The sequence below is a fragment of the Macrobrachium rosenbergii genome, chromosome 54 (genome assembly GCF_040412425.1).
Source record: "Macrobrachium rosenbergii isolate ZJJX-2024 chromosome 54, ASM4041242v1, whole genome shotgun sequence".
Lineage (NCBI taxonomy): Eukaryota > Metazoa > Arthropoda > Malacostraca > Decapoda > Palaemonidae > Macrobrachium > Macrobrachium rosenbergii.
The window spans coordinates 5,509,419-5,528,878 of NC_089794.1; the positions used below are offsets into that span (position 1 = coordinate 5,509,419).

A 19,460-nucleotide genomic window follows, 5' to 3' on the forward strand; every position below is an offset into this window, starting at 1 on the left:
AATGGGGAAGCCTCTCAACCCCGTGCCTGAGTTTGATTTGAATCTTTACCTGCAATGGCCCTCTTGCCCCACGATCACTTCTGCTCTGTCTCAGTCCACCGAGACACAACAGCGAGTAATAAATCTGCCATGTCTCAAATGAAACTTGCTGAACCACTGACAGGTCATGGTCTGCATGTAAAAGGGTCCCCTGCATCAGCCGGGAAAGAAGCTGACACTGGTGGCACTAAAATACCCTCCCAGGGCTCAGTTCCACCAATTTACCGAGACAATTAACAAAGTACAGAGAGTCCGTGGAGGAAAAAGCAACTGGACATTGTGATAATCCCAGGTAGACAAAGAGAGCCAGAGCTTTACTCCTGGCACCTCCAATTATAAAATGAAAAAAGTGGGTCTCTTTGTCCTACAAGATTTTGGGAGTCTATCCAGAAGAGGATGTCAGGGTTCTTCACCTATTTATTTCCTTTTATATCTCTATCCTTATTCTTTCCTTTAAATTTCCCTTCCTTACTTTTGAATAAACTCAAAATTTTTTGCCTTACCAATGCCACATTTAACTTGATCCCTCTGTCCATGCAGAATCTGCAAATGGACAGATATGCCAACTGTATAAATCCTATGATTTCCCTTTCATGTCTACTGCAGCATGATGCATTTAACCCAATAACCGTTTTCTGTGGGAATCAGCTTTGGTGCCCCAGTTGTTATTTAGTTTGTTTGCGGTCAGTCAAAAATTTCCCTACCCAGACTGTCAGCAGAAAGTAAAACACAACAGTGAAACTAATCTCCTGGGGGCGCTATCTTTTTGAGGGCTGGGGGCTTTGATTGTTTTATTTTTATCAGGTTCTGTATCTTATTCCATATATTTTAACCCATCATAAGACTGCGTAACATATATACTGGCCGTATCCTTTTTCACCACAGTCACGTATTTATACGTCTGTTCAACCCTTAAGATAATAACAGCAATTTATCCCTTTGCTATAGAATTATCAATGTGGCAGCATTTGGAAAATAACATTCTCGTAGAAACTGACACAATGCATTGTTTCATATATGGAAGTTTATTTGTTGTATATGAAACTCTTTCTTTTTGACGTTTTAGAATTTATAAATAACAGACATTACAACAATTAGTCATTAATTATAACTGTTACTAATCATCAAATTTTTTTTTGACAGGCCATTTAAACGTATACATTCAAGCTGTTTCCAAAAGATCTTGCATTTGGTAGTCTGTATAATCCAATCTTTGGGCTAAACCTAGTGTTTCTGTTATGAATTGCATATCATCCACGATGCATGTCTGTCCATGTCTAAATAAAAAAATATAAATAAAAGTAAATTGTACAGAATTTCAAGTCATATACATATATATGTTTGTATGATATATATATATATATATACATACCATATATAGTATATATATATATATATATATATATATATATATATATATAGATATATATAATATAAAAAAATATATTCAGGTATCCTTTGGAAGGAACATAAGTTGTTGTTTTCATGGGCCTTTCTTCTTCCTCCACCGCATCGAGTTTTTGGAAAAACCAGGGAACATTAGTTTGAGAATGATGCCTCAGATTATCCCAAGTCCTTTGACCAATTCCTTATTCCTTGTTTCAAAACGGACAATGGCGGATTTAGTGATCTTCCTTTTGTTCCTGGCAAGTTAAACGATCTGTTTTCTTTCCCAATGAATTTTGACCGTCGACAAGTGAATTCAAGAAACCATCATCAAAAAGAAGGAATTGTGTGTCTTTTTCCAAAACCGTTAAATCCCATAATATGAACCCATTACTATTCGCCGCGGGTGGGATTTAACGAGGCGTAACCAACAGCCTATTTTATCAGTCAGATCCACCCAAGTCGAGCTTTTAGAAATTTCTGTGTTGTGTCTCGTCAATTGATAGTCAAACCAAAATGACCATGAACATGTAGTACGTTTCAGATGTTGCCACTTTTCCCAGATTTGATTCATAAAACCTTGATCTAAGTTTAGATATTGCGTAGATATGGACCCTCTGCCCCACCTTCCATGCTAGGTCTGAAACGGAAACAGTTTGCCACTTGTTCTGTGTATCTAACATGAAGACGTAAAATGAATTAAATCTGGAGAATTATAATAATACATTAAACTGCTTTTATTAAAAATTTGATTGAGGATGATCTAGTTTTTAATCACCTAAATAAATTATACTAATGCCCAATATCTAGCCCAGACTCTGGTGGTATTTATAATAAAAAAATAAATGCAAAGTACTATTGACCTCAAGTGATGGCAGATTTGTAAATTAACTTGGCCTTTGTCCCGGAACCTGGAAACTTTCTTCCTGGACAGCCCTGTGGAGGAAGAAATTAGGGTTTTATGAATCGAGAAAAACCCCGAACTGATTATGCAGATTAAAACTGTAGTCAATATAAGTCAGAAGTTTTGGAAGAAAGCTAATGACACCCAATGTGTCTACAGGGACTTTCTATGAAAGTTTTAACTAATACATAAATAACATCCATTTTTTTACAACAGACACACACACACACACACACATACTATTATTATTATATAGTATTATTATTATTATTATTATATATTATATGCTGATATCTATATATATAAACATAATATAAATATATTATATAATATATATATATATATATATATATATATATATATATAATCTATAAATATATATATATATATATATATATATATAATTATATTAATTTATCAAAATATATATATTATACATATATACCATATGACATAAGAATATATATATATATATATATATATATATATAAATATAGAGATAGAGAGAGATATATATATATATATTGTATATAAATTATTTTATATTTTATATATTTTATATAAGTCCAAGCCTTATATATATATATATCATTTATTATATATATATGGCATATAATATTTATGCTATATTTTGCAACGTATATGGCATATAATAGAATCTTGCACTATATATATATATATATATTTATATATAAATATAAAAATTTTATTATATAACATATTATTATATAATATGTAATAATAACATACCATTAATTGATCTGTATGTACATTTGTTCTTTTTATAGATGTTAAATTCTTAAACGTGAGGAATTATCAACTGTCTTTCAAAACTGGGAGGAAGGGTCTGGGTCCAAATATGAATCCATTGTCTCAGGAACGATTTTAATAAAAGAAAACAGTTCTCTCTCTCTCTCTAAAGGTCTCTCTCTCTCTCTCTCTCTACGACTAAAATATGTAATTTGATTAAGAAAATGGTGATACCGATAAATTTAATCATCTATTTTTAAAGATTTTCCTTTATCGATGTAATGAAACTGCCACTGTTTATATACGAAACTTCATGCCCCAGAATTATGGCAACCGGTTCCAATCATCAAAACAGACCTCATTTTCCTGTCTTTAGATTTTAGCCTTGTTGTCGTTTTCGCATTTCTCATTCGTCGGATGAGTTTTCAGCATTGTCTCTTGTGCAAGATTGTCCACGTAACTGGAATTTAGAACACTATGGTGGTTTTGCGTATTGACCTCAGTGTTTCAAAGAAAGTTCTGTTCTAGATCTAACCTAGTGATCTATGATTCGAGTTTATTCATAAGTAACGACATTAGATTCGAATGTTATATAATATATATATATATATATATATATATATATATATATATATATAAGGCATATATATAACTCCCCATATATATAAATATATATATTATTGTCATATATATGCCTATATATAAATCCTATAGAGATATATATATATAGATATAAATATATATATATATACATAAAAAAATGTGTATATAGTGACAGATTTGAATCTGATTTGTATACACCCTTTTACTAATCATGGTTTTGGAAACATCCCAAAAAATTGATGAAATAAATTAGCCAGAAATTAAATAAGTAAACAAAGCTTTTTCCTCGTTATTCAGAATGAAGCCTACATCTGCCAGTTCAGTCACTGACTGAACATATCGTAAAATAATAAAACAGTTAAGTGAGTGAGATTTTTCTCATTTCATGGAATAATATCAATAAACTACAATTACTTATCGTTTCTCATTTGCGCTAGAACTGGTAAAGAAAAAAGAAGAAAGTAACTCATTACCGATACAAAGTTGGATTAGATAGGGATTATTCTCTTCTACCCCATGCGTCGAAAGACCAAATTCCGTGTAAGAGAACGAACCAGCCCAGCAAAGTGTTGTCTCACTACATAAATGTCATAAGTGACTGATCTTCCCATTATTAGATACAGAAAATCAGAAAATTATGATAAAAGGGGGTTCGGAGGAAGTGTTTATGAAGGATATGGTCAGTAATTTACTTTAGTTTGACCTAGAGAAAACATATTTTAGAGGATTAACCTTAAATCCTCAGGAAAATCGATCGTATATTATCCACTGCGCCACGGTCAAAACATCTGCTCCCGTAATATACGTACTAAACGGCTTTGGCAGCGTAACGCTATTAAACCATAAAAATATTACTAAACAGGTTAGCATTAAAATACGATATTTTCATTGTCATTAGTTATTATTATATGAGTGCCAAAAAAACAATATATAGTGCCATTACAGACACTGGCAAATGATCCCGCCAGAGGAGTCGCGCCTCTGGCTACCTTTTGCGGCCTTGGGCTAAAGAATGAACCCTAGCCATTTTCTAAAGGCTAAACCTAAAATGTAATTTTCGACATATTTAAGCATCATCTTTTGTTAACAATCATTGATTACTCTTGAATCTGAAACCTATTCTCTTTGTTTAATTTGTAATGAAATCTTGAGTCTCAGACTCGCGACCTCGTGTTCATAGTGCCCAAAAGGCACTAAGCTGTTGCTCAGCTATCATGGAAACACCTAACTAAGCCTGCGTTTACCTTATTGTAATGCCTCTTCACGGCAGACTAACTGCATGTGTGCAAAATTCGTAATTGATTATTATTAAGAGTGGATGAAAAACCTCTAGAATTAACCTAGTATTAATTCACTGTTTGAACTCTAAAATTACGTTGTGAAGAATATTCTGATTAATGCTGCCTTAATGTAATCGAATTTAATGATAAGAATATCTCCTTTCTAGCAGCGAGTATTTATTCTGCATTAACGTAAATGTCAGTGCTGTTTTGCCTCTTGAAATTAATCGCTAAGCTGAAGTTTAAGTTAAATTATAGGGCACCAAAGGAAAATGAGAGAGAAGTAAAGTAAAGTCTTCAAGTGAGTTTGCTTGCCGATAATCTTTCTCCCCCGAATCTAAGGTGTGAATGCTAACTTGGTTGGGGAGGTGCAACAGATGGGACCTCTTTTCCAAGCCACCTGTGTACGTTTTTACATCTGTAACATATCAGGGAAAGAAATAAAATTTTTTAAATTGTTTTAATTACTAGAACTATGGGTTTCCCAAAATGGTTAAGGCTAACCCTCTCACTGTTAAAAATAACTGCCTAAGGCCTTGTTCTCAGGTGACCATTGTACCTTCTTGGCATCAAGCAGCGACATGGGAGGAGCCAGAAAAAGAGAAAGTCGTGCCCTCTTAACCCTCCACGAGGTTGACTGATGCCATGTGGTCATTACAGAAAAAGTGACGAAGATTGACCTTTGCCCCATCTGTGACTATGCGACGGTGTAATCTCTGAAGGTTATTTATAGATGATGCAATGAAAATCCAGAGAGAAGTTCTCAGAACACCACCGGGGACAGATGTCCTTAACCTTGCCTGACCCTCGAACTTTCCACTTGTTCAACCCCAGGTTTGAACCAGCATACCTTTGTAGTGGCATTTTAATTACCTCCTCCATCCCCAGCGCCCTATCGAACAAAGACACCATCAGCTTGAAGAAGGTAATGTACTGGAATAAGTTTTCTTAGTCAGTCACAATTCCTGTTATTTCTCTGTCTGATTTTCATTTATTTTCCATTGTGCTATCACCTTCTGTAATTTGTGCTGGAGCATTCAGTGTTAACGTAATTATGCATTAATTTTCCTCAGTTCTCTTTGACCTTCTCATTATTTTTGCAAGTAACTGTCTTGCATATATATTGCAGATAGGCCTCTACTGTGGAATCACTCAGCTCTATTCATGTGTCCCCCTTCTACCCCCACTGCGATGTTTCCTGTCATGAAGACATCATTGGCGTAGAATATTTATTGTGTAGGATTCATTCATTCAGCAGGCCCTTATTATTACCTGTCCAGTAATTCATCATTCTTCTGATCTGTGTTTGTTATGTAAATATAATTAGCTAGGAGAACCCTTGAGTTTACGTAATTTTCCCTCACATGAAGAAGGCCCTAACCCACAGATTTTCATTTGATTGTCTATGAATTGTCCTAATATTGAGTCAGATGTGTAATAAATATAAGGAGCTTGCTGTGTTCATTTGTTGCAGCCTAGAATCAAGTAAGTATCCTTGGACATTTGTAACAATAATATATATATATATATATATATATATATATATATATATATATATATATATATATATATATATATATATATATATATATATATATATATATATATATATATATATATATATATATATATATATATATATATATGTGTGTGTGTGTGTGTGTGTGTGTGTGTGTGTGTGTGTGTGTGTGTGATATGTTATGCTTGGTGACAGTTATGGTGATATAAGGAGAAAGAATACTTTTATAAAAATAGTACCTTTTTATTATTTGTATTTCCTTTAAAAAAATCGGGAATTATATCTAACTATTTTTTTCTATATACAGACTGCCAACTCATTAACTGAATCACCATTAAAATGACAAAAATATCATGAAATATTTTCTTAAATGTTCTGAAATTCGTGAACAGGTAATTGATTTGTTCATTTATTAATTTCGATTCTTCATAATGATAAATACTTACGAAATAACATGTTGTAAATAGAATTCGGAAATTCTGTGGTTAATTGAGAAATTTTCATAATTCAAATTCATGTTTGAATAAAAAAAGAAATACCATAAAACACTCTATTTGGGGATTTCGTAAAAAAGTTCAATGATGGATCCAGATGTTTCTTTTTATAGCAAAGGCTTGCAACCATTTAGAAACTCTCTCTGAACAAATATATTTCTGTTTTGAAACCATTTATCCATATTTACACAACCTTGGAATTTGACGTTTTGAGATGAAACAATTTTTTTTTCTTTCCTTTTTCGAGTACTGTATAAACAAACTGAGAGAGATGGAAATATGCTTTCACGGATATATATATATATATATATATATATATATATATATATATATATATATATATATATATATATATATATATATATATATATATATATATATATATATATATATATATATATATATATATATATATATATATATGTATGTGTGTGTGTAATATATATGTATATATATATATATATATATATATACATATATATATATATATATATATATATATATATATATATATATATATATATATATATATATATATATATATATATATATATATATATATATATATATATATATATATATATATATATATATATATATATATATATATATATATATATATATATATATATATATATATATATATATATATATATATATATATATATATATATATATATATATATATATATATATATATATATATATATATATTATATATATATATATATATATATATATATATATATATATATATATATATATATATATATATATATATATATATATATATATATATATATATATATATATATATATATATATATATATATATATATATATATATATATATATATATATATATATATATATATATATATATATATATATATATATATATATATATATTTATATATATATATATATATATATATATATATATATATATATATATATATATATATAAATATATATATATATATATATATATATATATATATATATATATATATATATATATATATATATATTTATATATATATATATATATATATATATATATATATATATATATATATATATATATATATATATATATATATATATATATATATATATATATATATAGGGCCTATATATATATATATATATACTGATATATATATATATATATATATATATATATATATATATATATATATATATATATATATATATATATAATATATATATATATATATACTAATAGGATTAGGGCCTTGGTGAAGGAGATAATTGATCATATGAGATATAAATACATGGAAGAAGAGAGGGTCATAAACAGGCATACATCAGTATTACTAAGGTAGTCAAGAAGAGATTGGGAGAGAAAAAGAAAGTAAGAAAATAGTTGAGTTGGGGGGGTGGGAAGTGGAAGGGCGGAGGTTTTAAGTCAAATAGAATCTCAAAAGATGCCAAGAATTCTCTATCAATGATATAACTACAAAAAGAGGTAGCAATAAATAAACGAATCGAGGACTGAAATAATAAAAATAGAAAGATGCTGCCTGAGAAAATGCACACGTGTGCCAAGAGAGATAGTTTCTGCAGAATTCTTGTTTGCGAAAGATCGGAAAGAAGTGGAGGTAAGGGAAAGGCTTAATGCATGTTTATAAATGTCTGTGATACTGACTACTAAGGATGTAATGAGGACAATCATAAGGTTAAAATATGGAAAGACGACGAGAATCTAACAATAATAAGAAAGATGTATTACAGTGGTGTTATATAGATTACATGTCTGAATAATTGTTCCACTGCATAAAAGTAAAGATGATGTAATCTATTGAGAACTATAAATGCATTACGTGACTCAGTAACTCAGTTTACCCAAGAAGGATAGTGTATGGTAGGATTTTCATGGAGAAATACTGTAGTATGATTGATAGGGAGAGGTGAGTATAGGTGTGGATAAAAACAAGCATGTGTGGATCCTATTTTTTTTAAGAAAAAGTAGTGCGTGGCATGTCTGAGCCTGGAAAAAGTTTATGATAGAACTATCAGAGAGATAATGAAGATACTGAAAATGATGGCTGATATAAAAGGTAAATTGTTGATAACGATTATTAGTTTTCATAATAGAAAGCGAAGTAAATATGAGAATCTGCAGACGGAAGATTGAGTAGTTAAGTTAATGAGTGAACCTGAGACAAGTGTGTAAGGCGTAAAGTCTGACTGATATACATAATTAATAATAAAGGAAAATCAAATATCCATGTCTTTATGACATAACTCCCACAAAAAAAAAAAAAAAAAAAAAATCGGGTGTTTCAAAATCTCGCAGTTAATTCCAACTTTTTTCACGGATGGGATTTAAATGGACATTGTTTTTAGTCCGAAATATATTGCCCTAAAAAACACTTCACAAGTTCTATCCTTGATGAAAATATAGAAAAGCAAACTAATAATCTTTAAAAGTTAAGTAGTCTAACTTTTGGTATTCTCTTTATCAAACTGTCGGCTCGACATCATTTTTTAGTGGATCCATAGGTTTATTCTAGCAAAGAAAAAAAAAATTCACCCCAAAGCTCAGAGTATCGCATTTCTGTGAAACAAGAGGTCTAACAGTGCCTCGACGATGAAACCGAGGATAATTTAAGAATCTCAGTGCCTTGAAGATGAACCCAAGAACTTTTAAAGGATTTGGATATCTTGATGGTGGAGTTCAATATCATTAAAAGTTTCGCGTCTAATCTTCAAGGAACCGTATACCTCGTAGACGGATGCGATGATCGTCAAGAATTCTAATACCTCATAGATGGACCCAACGATCACTGAAAAATTTGAGTATCTTGACGATATAGTGATGTGCTTTTATTTTGTTCGAGTACTTTGAATATGTATCTGGGGAGTGTTCAATGATTTGAGTACTTCAAACATGTACGCAAGAATTTTCACGGTCTTTGACCACCGTTCAGAAGGAATCTGATGCGAAAGGATTCTGGTATCTTACCGACAGAGAGATTGTTAAGATTCGAGTAATTCAAAGAAGTAGGAAAAAATCTTTAGTCTTTAGATGAATCGATGATAAAGTCAAAGATTTGTAAAGTATTAGAAATAATCAGAAGACGGAACCAGGAATCATTGAAGAAAGAATTTGAGTGCTTCCCACGTGAAGGAAATATTCATTAAACGATTCCATATATATATATATATATATATATATATATATATATATATATATATATATATATATATATATATATATATATATATATATATATATATATATATATATATATATATATATATTGTTAAAAGTACATACAATGATCACACCTGTGTGCAGCATTCATAGCACTGGTAGATCCCTAATGTAGGTGATTGAGGATAAATCACCTCACATACGCAATGAATTAAATGCTTATGCACAAGGATCCCAAGTGGTCCATCTCCCATCATATCCCTTTTGTTTATCTGTATATATATTTGGATAAATCAAGAAGTTGCATTTTTTAAAGAAAAAAGTGTATCTATACCCTTGTGACTGTTAAGTAAACTTATTATTAATTAATTAAACATTAATCTAGTTAATTCAAAGACAAGTTGCACAAAGTATGCAGTTATTAATCTTATAGGAAAGAAAGGCAACTGCCCCCATTCATCAGGTATCAACAGTAAGTTACAGGTAAGAGCGTGTTAGGTAAAATCTCATAGGGTGTTTCACATAGAAATCGAACCTAGGGGTCTAAACTTAAAGGTAAGGGTGATACCCACTGATATACAAGTCATTAAACACGGGAAAGTCCTTATGTTCTTATCTAAATCAGAATTTCCTCAGGACTAGTTGTCAGATTCCATGGTGGTAGTATTTTCACCACCGTTAAATCATATGGAAACCTTGAATGTTTACTTTGAAATTGTTAAAACTTTGAGGGCTTTGAGGACGAAATCCATTGTAGGTAAAGGATTCTAATATCTCATGGAAAGAGTGAGGGATTGATAAAATTTTTTAACATATCGTGGAATGAATCAAGAAGTTTTAAAGTATCTGGATGCTTCGAAGATAAAGTTATTGGGTTAGAAAGTATGTGAATGCTTTGGAGATAGAGTCGAAAACAGTTAAAGAATCTGAATTCCTCAACCATGAAACGAAGACTTGTTACAGGTGTTGAGTACTCTCCAGGAAGGAATCGATGATTGTTTAAGAATTAGATTAACTTCAATACCTTGAAGATGGAACCAAGGATCATTAAAAAAGCTCGAGTATTTTAATCGGAATTGTAAAATTATTTGACTCCCTCGATAGTGAATTTAAAGGTAGTTTAATTAAGGATTTCGGTACTTCGAAGACGAAGACAAACAAGGAACAGCTAAAGGATTTAGTCACCTTGAAGATGGTGAAAAAAATTATGGTTTGAACTGAGTGCCCAGGAGACGGAGTAACTTGATGGAAAAATCAGGTGGTAAAGTCAATGATCTGAGTACTTCAGTGGCAGTCAAAGTCCTTTAAAGCTTTTGACTGCACTGAAGACGAATTCAGTTGTTACTAAAGGATCAGAGTAACTCGACAGAAGGTGTCGAAGGTTTTTAAGGATGTGAATACCTCAAGGTAAGACTCAAAAAGATCCTTAAAGGAGTTAAATTCCTCGAAGACGGAATCAAAATTCGTTAGGGGTGTTGCGTATCACGAAGACAAAGTTAGGTTCGTTATAGGACTTGGGCATTGATGTAAGAGGTATTGGAAAAGCGTATCCTTAAGTAGGCTGTAAACCAGGCTAACGGGAAACCTTAGGTGGTTCCTGTGAGCCTCCAAATGGTGCGTATGGAATTATATATAAGGATATTATGGCCCCTGAGTAGGATTTCACCTGGGTTAACAAACCATAATATGTACGTAATGGTCAGAAATGTAAGAAGTATCGCACATAAAATTTTTATGGCTTGTGTCAAGTCAGAGAGAGAGAGAGAGAGAGAGAGAGAGAGAGAGAGAGAGAGAGAGAGAGAGAGAGACGAATAAATTGTTTGATTTTTTATGACATGAGTCTTCAACCAATTAATATTATTCTTTGCAGTTCAAAAGAGAGAAAGTGAGTCATGAGTTGTCGAATTTTCTTATTACTGTGTTCTTAAATGTATAGATTCTTACTACAATAACCCAATCCCACCTTTCGATATAGGGTGAAATTATTTTTTTTTATAACTTATCAATAGATTACATTTTATTTATAGCATGGCTATCTCTTTAAACAATTTTAATTTGAAAGAAAGAGTACACATGAAAATTTCAAAATCTTCCAGCTGACTTTACCATTCCGCTTTACATTAAGATGACCGTCCAGAAATGAGTACCGATTAGATAAATAAAGCAGACATGTATTGAAAGACTTAATATTTGATCAGGATGTCAACTGACACCTAAGGCTAAACCGTGTATATCAATAGCTCCTCTCCTCAAAAGTGAAGGACAGGTAAAAAAAAAAAAAGTAAAAGGTAAAAAGAAAAGTTACTAACAACATGACATAAAGGAAAAGGACAATGGATAAAACGAAAAAAGGGCATTTGGAACCGTTCTCTAAGTGTAACAGTAAAGAAACAACGCCTGAAGTCAGGAAACAGAATCTTGTCTCGTCCATATATATGGTCATGGCATCCCACAACCGAGCTAGTGGCACTAAGGAAAATAACCTGCTTCTCATTCGGTGTCTTGAGCCACAGCCATAAATTGGGATGCTTTCCAGCAGCTGGAGAGAGAGAGAGAGAGAGAGAGAGAGAGAGAGAGAGAGAGAGAGAGAGAGAGAGAAAAGCAGAAACACCTATTTGTTGGAGAGAAAAAAACTCCGCAGAGTTTACCCAGTTATGGTGACGACAAATTGGGAGATCTTCGTTGTAACAACAGTAATGGTATATGCTTGGCACCGACCCAAGACAGGCGGGTTATACTTGATGGGGTTACAAGATCACATTTTCACAGAGAGAGAGAGAGAGAGAGAGAGAGAGAGAGAGAGAGAGAGAGAGAGAGAGAGAGAGAGAGAGAGAGAGAAAGCTTATTTTTATATATACAATTCCGCACAAAACTCATAGTCACGAATTATTAGATGTTGGTCGTGACTATGCTCACGGCAAAAGCTTGACACAGACCAAAAAGAAATGAGGTGTCCAAACCTGATGCACGAGGATCGGGGCACTGGTCTCTATAATAAGTTAAGCGATCCTTCATTCACGCCTGAGAGAATATTTGAAGCAGTCGAGCAAGTTACAGAGCCATCTAACCTTTCTAGAGTATCACTAATGAGGTGGCTCATTGGGTGTGCTACAAGGAAAAGCTTTCTTGTCATTCGTTTTAATACTCCCTCCCTTTCTGGGTTTATACTGACATAACACCCGTTTCTGACACAGCTGTCACATTAATTTCTGCATAAGAACAGAATTAACATAATTGCAGCACAATAACATTTGCTAGTTGTTTTATTGTGTATTTTCCTTCTCCTCCTCTTTGTCTTCGTTCAAATTTCCCCAGGTAATTTCCTTACTTTGGCTTTCATTTTTCAAATATTCACAATTATATTAGGTTCCTCCACCAAAAAAAAAAAAAAACACTGAAACAAGATGAATTTGGATTAATTATTGCCCAACTTAATTTCCTTGATGTTAATATTTAATGTACGTGTTGAATAAAGATCAAAATAGTATATTTCATGCACGGTGAAGCTGGTGGGAAAATTGAATTAGATCGCTAAAAATTTTAATTTCAGTTAACGTTTTTTACCTTAATACTTTGCTCTGCCTGTTTTGTAATCTTATCTGTGGCTACAGCATCAAACAAATTTCATAAAGCATTTTGATGTTCAAGGGACTCAACCAAAAGCCTTGGGCTTTTAGTTTTCTGTAAAAAAAAACTATTGTGCCGGCTTTGTCTGTCCATCCGCACTGTTGTTGTCCGCCCTCAGATCTTAAAAACTACTTAGGTTAGAGGGCTGCAAATTGGCATGTTGATCATCCACCCTCTAATCATCAAACATACAAAACTGAATCCCTGTAGCCTCAGTAGTTTTTATTTTATTTAAGGTTAAAATTAACCATAATTGTGCGTCTGGCAACGATACAGGATAGACCACCACCGGGCCGTGGTTAAAGTTTCTAGGGCCGGGGCTCATACAGCTTATCCCGACACCACTGTGATTATACCAACACCACTGAATGAGCACTCACAAACACGCACATGCACACTCACACGTAAGTTCAACATAATTAAAATAACTATTTTCTGCTCCACAGGGAATCATTTTTGTATTGCACTCATTTTGTAGGAGACATTTCTATTTTTTCACCTTCACGTAACTTGTAACTTTTTATTTTACTGAGTCAATGTTTAGATTTTCCATAATTTTCACAAATTAACGACCCCTTCCCGGTGGCAATGCCTTGTATTTACCTTTTGAAACAGATATTTTACCAGTGCAGGACAGAACTTACCGCTAACTACGCATTATTCAAGACGTATCTTTTTCTTAGAATTGGTGATATTTCTTCTTTATTACTAAACTCAACCTCTGTTTCCCATCCCTCTTACCTTCCGAAGCAACGCAATATACAATACACACATAGAATCGAATCAGAATTATTATTTTCTTTTTATGCAGTCAAGGATTACAGGTAAATGTTATAAAACCACACGAAGTTCTAAGCTTTTTAATTTTATTTCTAAATAGCCGCTGTGCTACCCCGTTACATTATAGCTATTTTGGAATATATCCGACGTGCCCTGGTAAGGCAGTCATAAAAATTATATTTTTCAGTCAAAGTTCCCAATGAACTACGGAGGATTATCTCAGTATCTATTTAAACAACTAAAGTCTCCCAAAATTCTGTAAATTATCACATAACACGTTAAAATTTTTCGTCTAGTCATGAAACACCTCTTGATATATTGCTTCAGAATAATCAAAGAACCAATGGGTAAACGAAAGAACTCTTTACATAGCAGTAATCACAGCAAAATGAAGCCTTAAGTTCTTATAACCAGACACCTGACTCTTGCCACCTTCCACCAAACCCCGGGGACGCTACGATGCTGGTTATGGTCATCAGTCAGAACGGGAATTTATCAATAACACGTATTAATTACTATTTTGCAGTAATTTTCATGGTTAAAACTATATTTGACAAATATAAATATATTTAATTCCAAACTAAAACAAACATACGGTACAGTTTAAATCACTCGATTGAATTTTAACCAAATGAAGAACGCTAATCAGCAAAGCATCGCGTGGATTTTCATTATACATTTTTATATACGTTCTTGACAATGATTTAATATCTTTGAATTTTGCAGTTACAAAGGACAATTATGAGGTATTATCGAATGCTGTACAGGATCATACCACACCAAGGAAACAAACACCCATTATCACATTATTTTCTTTTTCTTTTTGCATCTCCCAGTGGTTCCCAACCAGGGGTCCATGGAAGAATTTCAAGGGGTCCATAGAGATGACAGGAAGATTTATTGCCTCCTGAAATGACGAGTGTCATGAATATACGTGATATATGAATAAGAGAGAGAAAATTAATAAATAACCTTTATATTATATTATTATGGTTATATAAATGAAAATCACTAAACAGTTTAACTATGTGAACTATGTGAAAACTCTGCCCTCAACACGAGACTGTTCCAGCAACTGTGGCATGACATGGAATCCGAACATAGTTCCTTGCTCTTTTATACATCCGTCAGGTGGTTGTCAGCAGGGAGATTTTTGTCCCGCTTCTTCTCACTTCGCCAGGAAGTTGAAATGTTTCTTGATGTACAGAAAAAAATGTGACCTGTTGGAGATATCGAAATCAAGTCACTTTGAGCTCCGCCTTGCTTATCTTGTGGACATATTTGAAATCTTCAGCCAGCTGCACTTGAGACTCCAAGGAAAGGACTCAAACTTGCTCAGCCACTGTGACTCAATACATGCATTTTTGGCCAAATTGGAGCTGTATAAGAAGAGAGTGAGTGTAGGAAAATTTATGATGTTTCCATCATTGAATGAAGTTCTTACTGATGGTCAGCTTTCAAACACCTTGTCCAAGGAAATCATGGATCACTTGTCTCAGCTAGATGATGAATTTCGCCGTTACTTTCCTGACTTAAGCCCTCAGCATGCAGGATTAGCAAAAAATCCGTTCTTATGTCAGGTTGATGATGTGTCAGAAGACGCACAAGAAGAGTTCATTGAGCTTATCCACGATTCAACAGCCAAGAATGTGTTCCAGTCAAACTCCTTGTCTAGCTTCTGGTGTTCAATGATGGAATCATATCCAAAAATAAGTGATCTGGCAGTTCGCGTTCTTTTGCCTTTTGCTTCAACCTACCTGTGCGAAAGTGGGTTTTCTTCATTACTTGCAATAAAAACAAATTCAAGGAACAAGCTGTCTGTGGAAGATGACTTGAGATGTGCACTGGCTGCCACTGAGCCAAGGATTCATGAGCCTGTTGCTCAAAAACAATCACAAAAGTCCCATTGAGAAATATAAAATGACATACTTTTTTGCAACCAATGAAAAGTTTCATTCACTGCTGTTTTTGTGATTTTCTTGTGTTTTATTAATACATGTGTTTTATTCATACATTTATTCATACATGTGTTTTATTGATACAGGTTTTGTGATTCTTTTTATTCATACATATGCTTGTAAGCTAAAAAATAGGGCAAGTATTATAAAGATAGTTTTGCGGACAATACCTACAACTATAACAACATTAATATAACATTTTTCCCATGTATTTTACTTAAATAAAAAAGTGCTGAACGGAATGTTTTCTGATTTCATATAAATAGGCCTACAGCTTAATCAGCATAACAATGCAAGGCATTTTACATGAATACATTAATTTTTTGCAGAAAAAATCTTTTATTAATTTTGATGGCTTAACCTATTTCGTTGTAGGGGTCCACAGGTGACAAAGTGACTGGAAAAGGGGGAACGGGACAAAAAAGGTTGGGAACCATTGCAACTGGAACAGTTTTCGAGCAAGATATAACAAATTCATTGGGAAGTACTGAATGTCGTATAACTATGGATACCATTTTACTTAATTTGTAACAAAAACAAGTAGAAAATGCTCCGAAGTTTCTTCGGCGCAGTCGAGTTTTCTGTACAGCCACTACAGCGTATAATCAAGGCCACCGTAAATAATCTATCTTTCGGTGGTCCCGGCATAATGCTGTATGAGCCGCGGCCCATGGAACTTTAACCACCGCCCGGTGGTGGCCTGTCGTATATCGTTGCCAGACACACCACTATGGATGACTTTAAACTTAAATAAAATAAAAACTACACAAGCTAGAGGGGAACAATTTGGTACGTTTGATGATTGGAGGGTGGATGATCAACATATCAGTTTGCAGCCCTCTAGCCTCAGTAGTTTTTAAGGTCTAAGGGCGGATAGAAGAAGTGCGGACAGAAAAGTGCGGACGGACAGACAAAGCCAGCACAATAGTTTTCTTTTCAGAAAACTAAAAATGAGTCTTCAGCGTATGCTGGTTTTTTCAATACTTAATAGGAATAGATAATAAATTGTCAGTTATATAAAAAAACATTTGCCCCGGTATGTAAATAATAGTTATTGAATTGAAAAAACTTTCACACACACACACACACACACACACACACACACACACACACACACACATATATATATATATATATATATATATATATATATATATATATATATATATATATATATATATATATATATATATATATCATATATAATAAAAACGAATAAAATCTTCCAACATGTATATATATATATATATATATATATATATATATAGCTAGAAGTAAGACTGAAGAGAAGAAAAGGAAAGAAAGAAAAGTACTCCAATGAAAGCCATTAGTGAGAGGGAAAAAGGTAAGACAGAGAAAAAACTAGCCCCTCGAGAAAAGTGCACCTCGTTCTTAACTTCGCTTCTTGTAACCTTCTTTGTTATTGAAAATGGTCTTTCGCTGGACGCACGTGAGACTCTTGGTATTCCTGGAGAGGTTTATGGCGGATATGGAAAGTTCAGTGAAGAAAGGATCTTGAAAACTAGGTAATGGAGTGGTACCAGCCTAAACCTTTTTCCTTATCCAATCTTTATTTAGCAGTTTTTTTGTTAAGTATCTCTTATTTTTGTAAACTTTTTCTCTCCTCTCTCTTTGTCCTCGCAGACGCATTTATTTTCTGGTTTTTACTGAAAGGTCCAGTCCGTGATGGGGCCACGAGCCAAAAAGATTTGTTAGGCTTCTCTCTCTCTCGTCTTCCTCTTCTTCTTCTTAGTTAAAAGCGTAGCTGTGAAGGGGCTGACTGCCTAAAACGTTTCCTGCTCGTTCCTATTTTAAACTTTCCCTCCCCTTTAAACTCCATGGTGGAGAGGTTAAGGACTTGAGCATTATATAATTTTTCTTATACTTCACGGCATTTTTCTATTTCCTTCCTTGGCTCCTTTCTTTCTTCTTCCAATATTCCTTTTTCATAGCATCTTTCACTTGTCCTCATATGTTTGTATATATGTTTGTATATATATATATATATATATATATATATATATATATATATATATATATATATATATATATATATATATATATATATATATATATATATATATATATATATATATATATATATATATATATATATATATATATATATATATATATATATATATATATATGTGTGTGTGTGTGTGTGTGTGTGTGTGTGTGTGTGTGTGTGTGTGTGTGTATTGACTGTGCTTGAGTTTGTGTGAAAAGTCTTTGTAAAATACATGAGAATTAAAAAAGGTGAAAGCAGAAAAAATAGCCCCCAAGAGGGGTAAATATAAAACTTAACTGGAGGTAGTAGTTAGTTACGAGGACATCTGCAGAGTCACAATGAATGAAACAAATTCTTTAAATTCATAATAAATATGTACATGTTGGAAGCCAACGTCTCAATAATCTCAGATTAATCTGCTTTCCGACAAGCAGATAATGAAGTGTAATAGAAAACAAACAAGTACTTATGTTAAAGTTTGGTAGTTTTTGTTACAGGTAATTACTTATTTTTGTCAACTTTTTTCCCCTCTTTGTCAAAGTCCTCAGTTCCGATAATTGTGACGGACTTTTACTGAAAGGTCCTGCCATTGAACTGCAAAAGACATTACTTGTTTCTGCCTCATGACTCGACATTTGTTTGTTATTGTTTGGTTCCTGCATATGTGCCTTCTATAACATTAAATACATTAAATTCTAAACAAGGTATAGTGTAAAGCATATTGTAAAGCATAATATTTCTGTGTATAGAGCTACTGTTAATTGAAATTAATTTTTTTACGCTCTGTAAGGTTCAAACTCTATCTTTATGAAGATTTTGTTGTTGTTGTTAAATGCAACATTCAATAAGTCTTTTTGTACAGGTAGAACGAGTAGACACTCCCTTTCCTTTGTTTGCACAATGTGAAAGGTTGTCTTGGCTACAT

At 32.6% G+C, this 19,460-nt stretch overlaps 1 protein-coding gene across 1 annotated transcript; it reads left to right on the top strand.

Moving 5' to 3' along the window:
- The first annotated feature begins 5,746 nt into the window (after positions 1-5,746).
- Positions 5,747-16,476, top strand: LOC136834493 (protein FAM200C-like). Its single transcript, XM_067097092.1, has 4 exons — positions 5,747-5,887; positions 6,437-6,447; positions 14,063-14,190; positions 15,698-16,476. Exons 1-4 carry the CDS (start codon positions 5,747-5,749, stop codon positions 16,474-16,476), a joined length of 1,059 nt encoding a protein of 352 aa, XP_066953193.1.
- The last annotated feature ends 2,984 nt before the right edge of the window (positions 16,477-19,460 follow it).

Coding starts and splice junctions, on each gene's coding strand:
- LOC136834493 (XM_067097092.1), top strand. CDS start 5,747: ATGTCCTTAACCTTGCCTGACCCTCGAACTTTCCACTTGTTCAACCCC. Junction 14,191..15,697: donor ACGCACATGCACACTCACAC/GTAAGTTCAACA, acceptor TACATCCGTCAG/GTGGTTGTCAGCAGGGAGAT.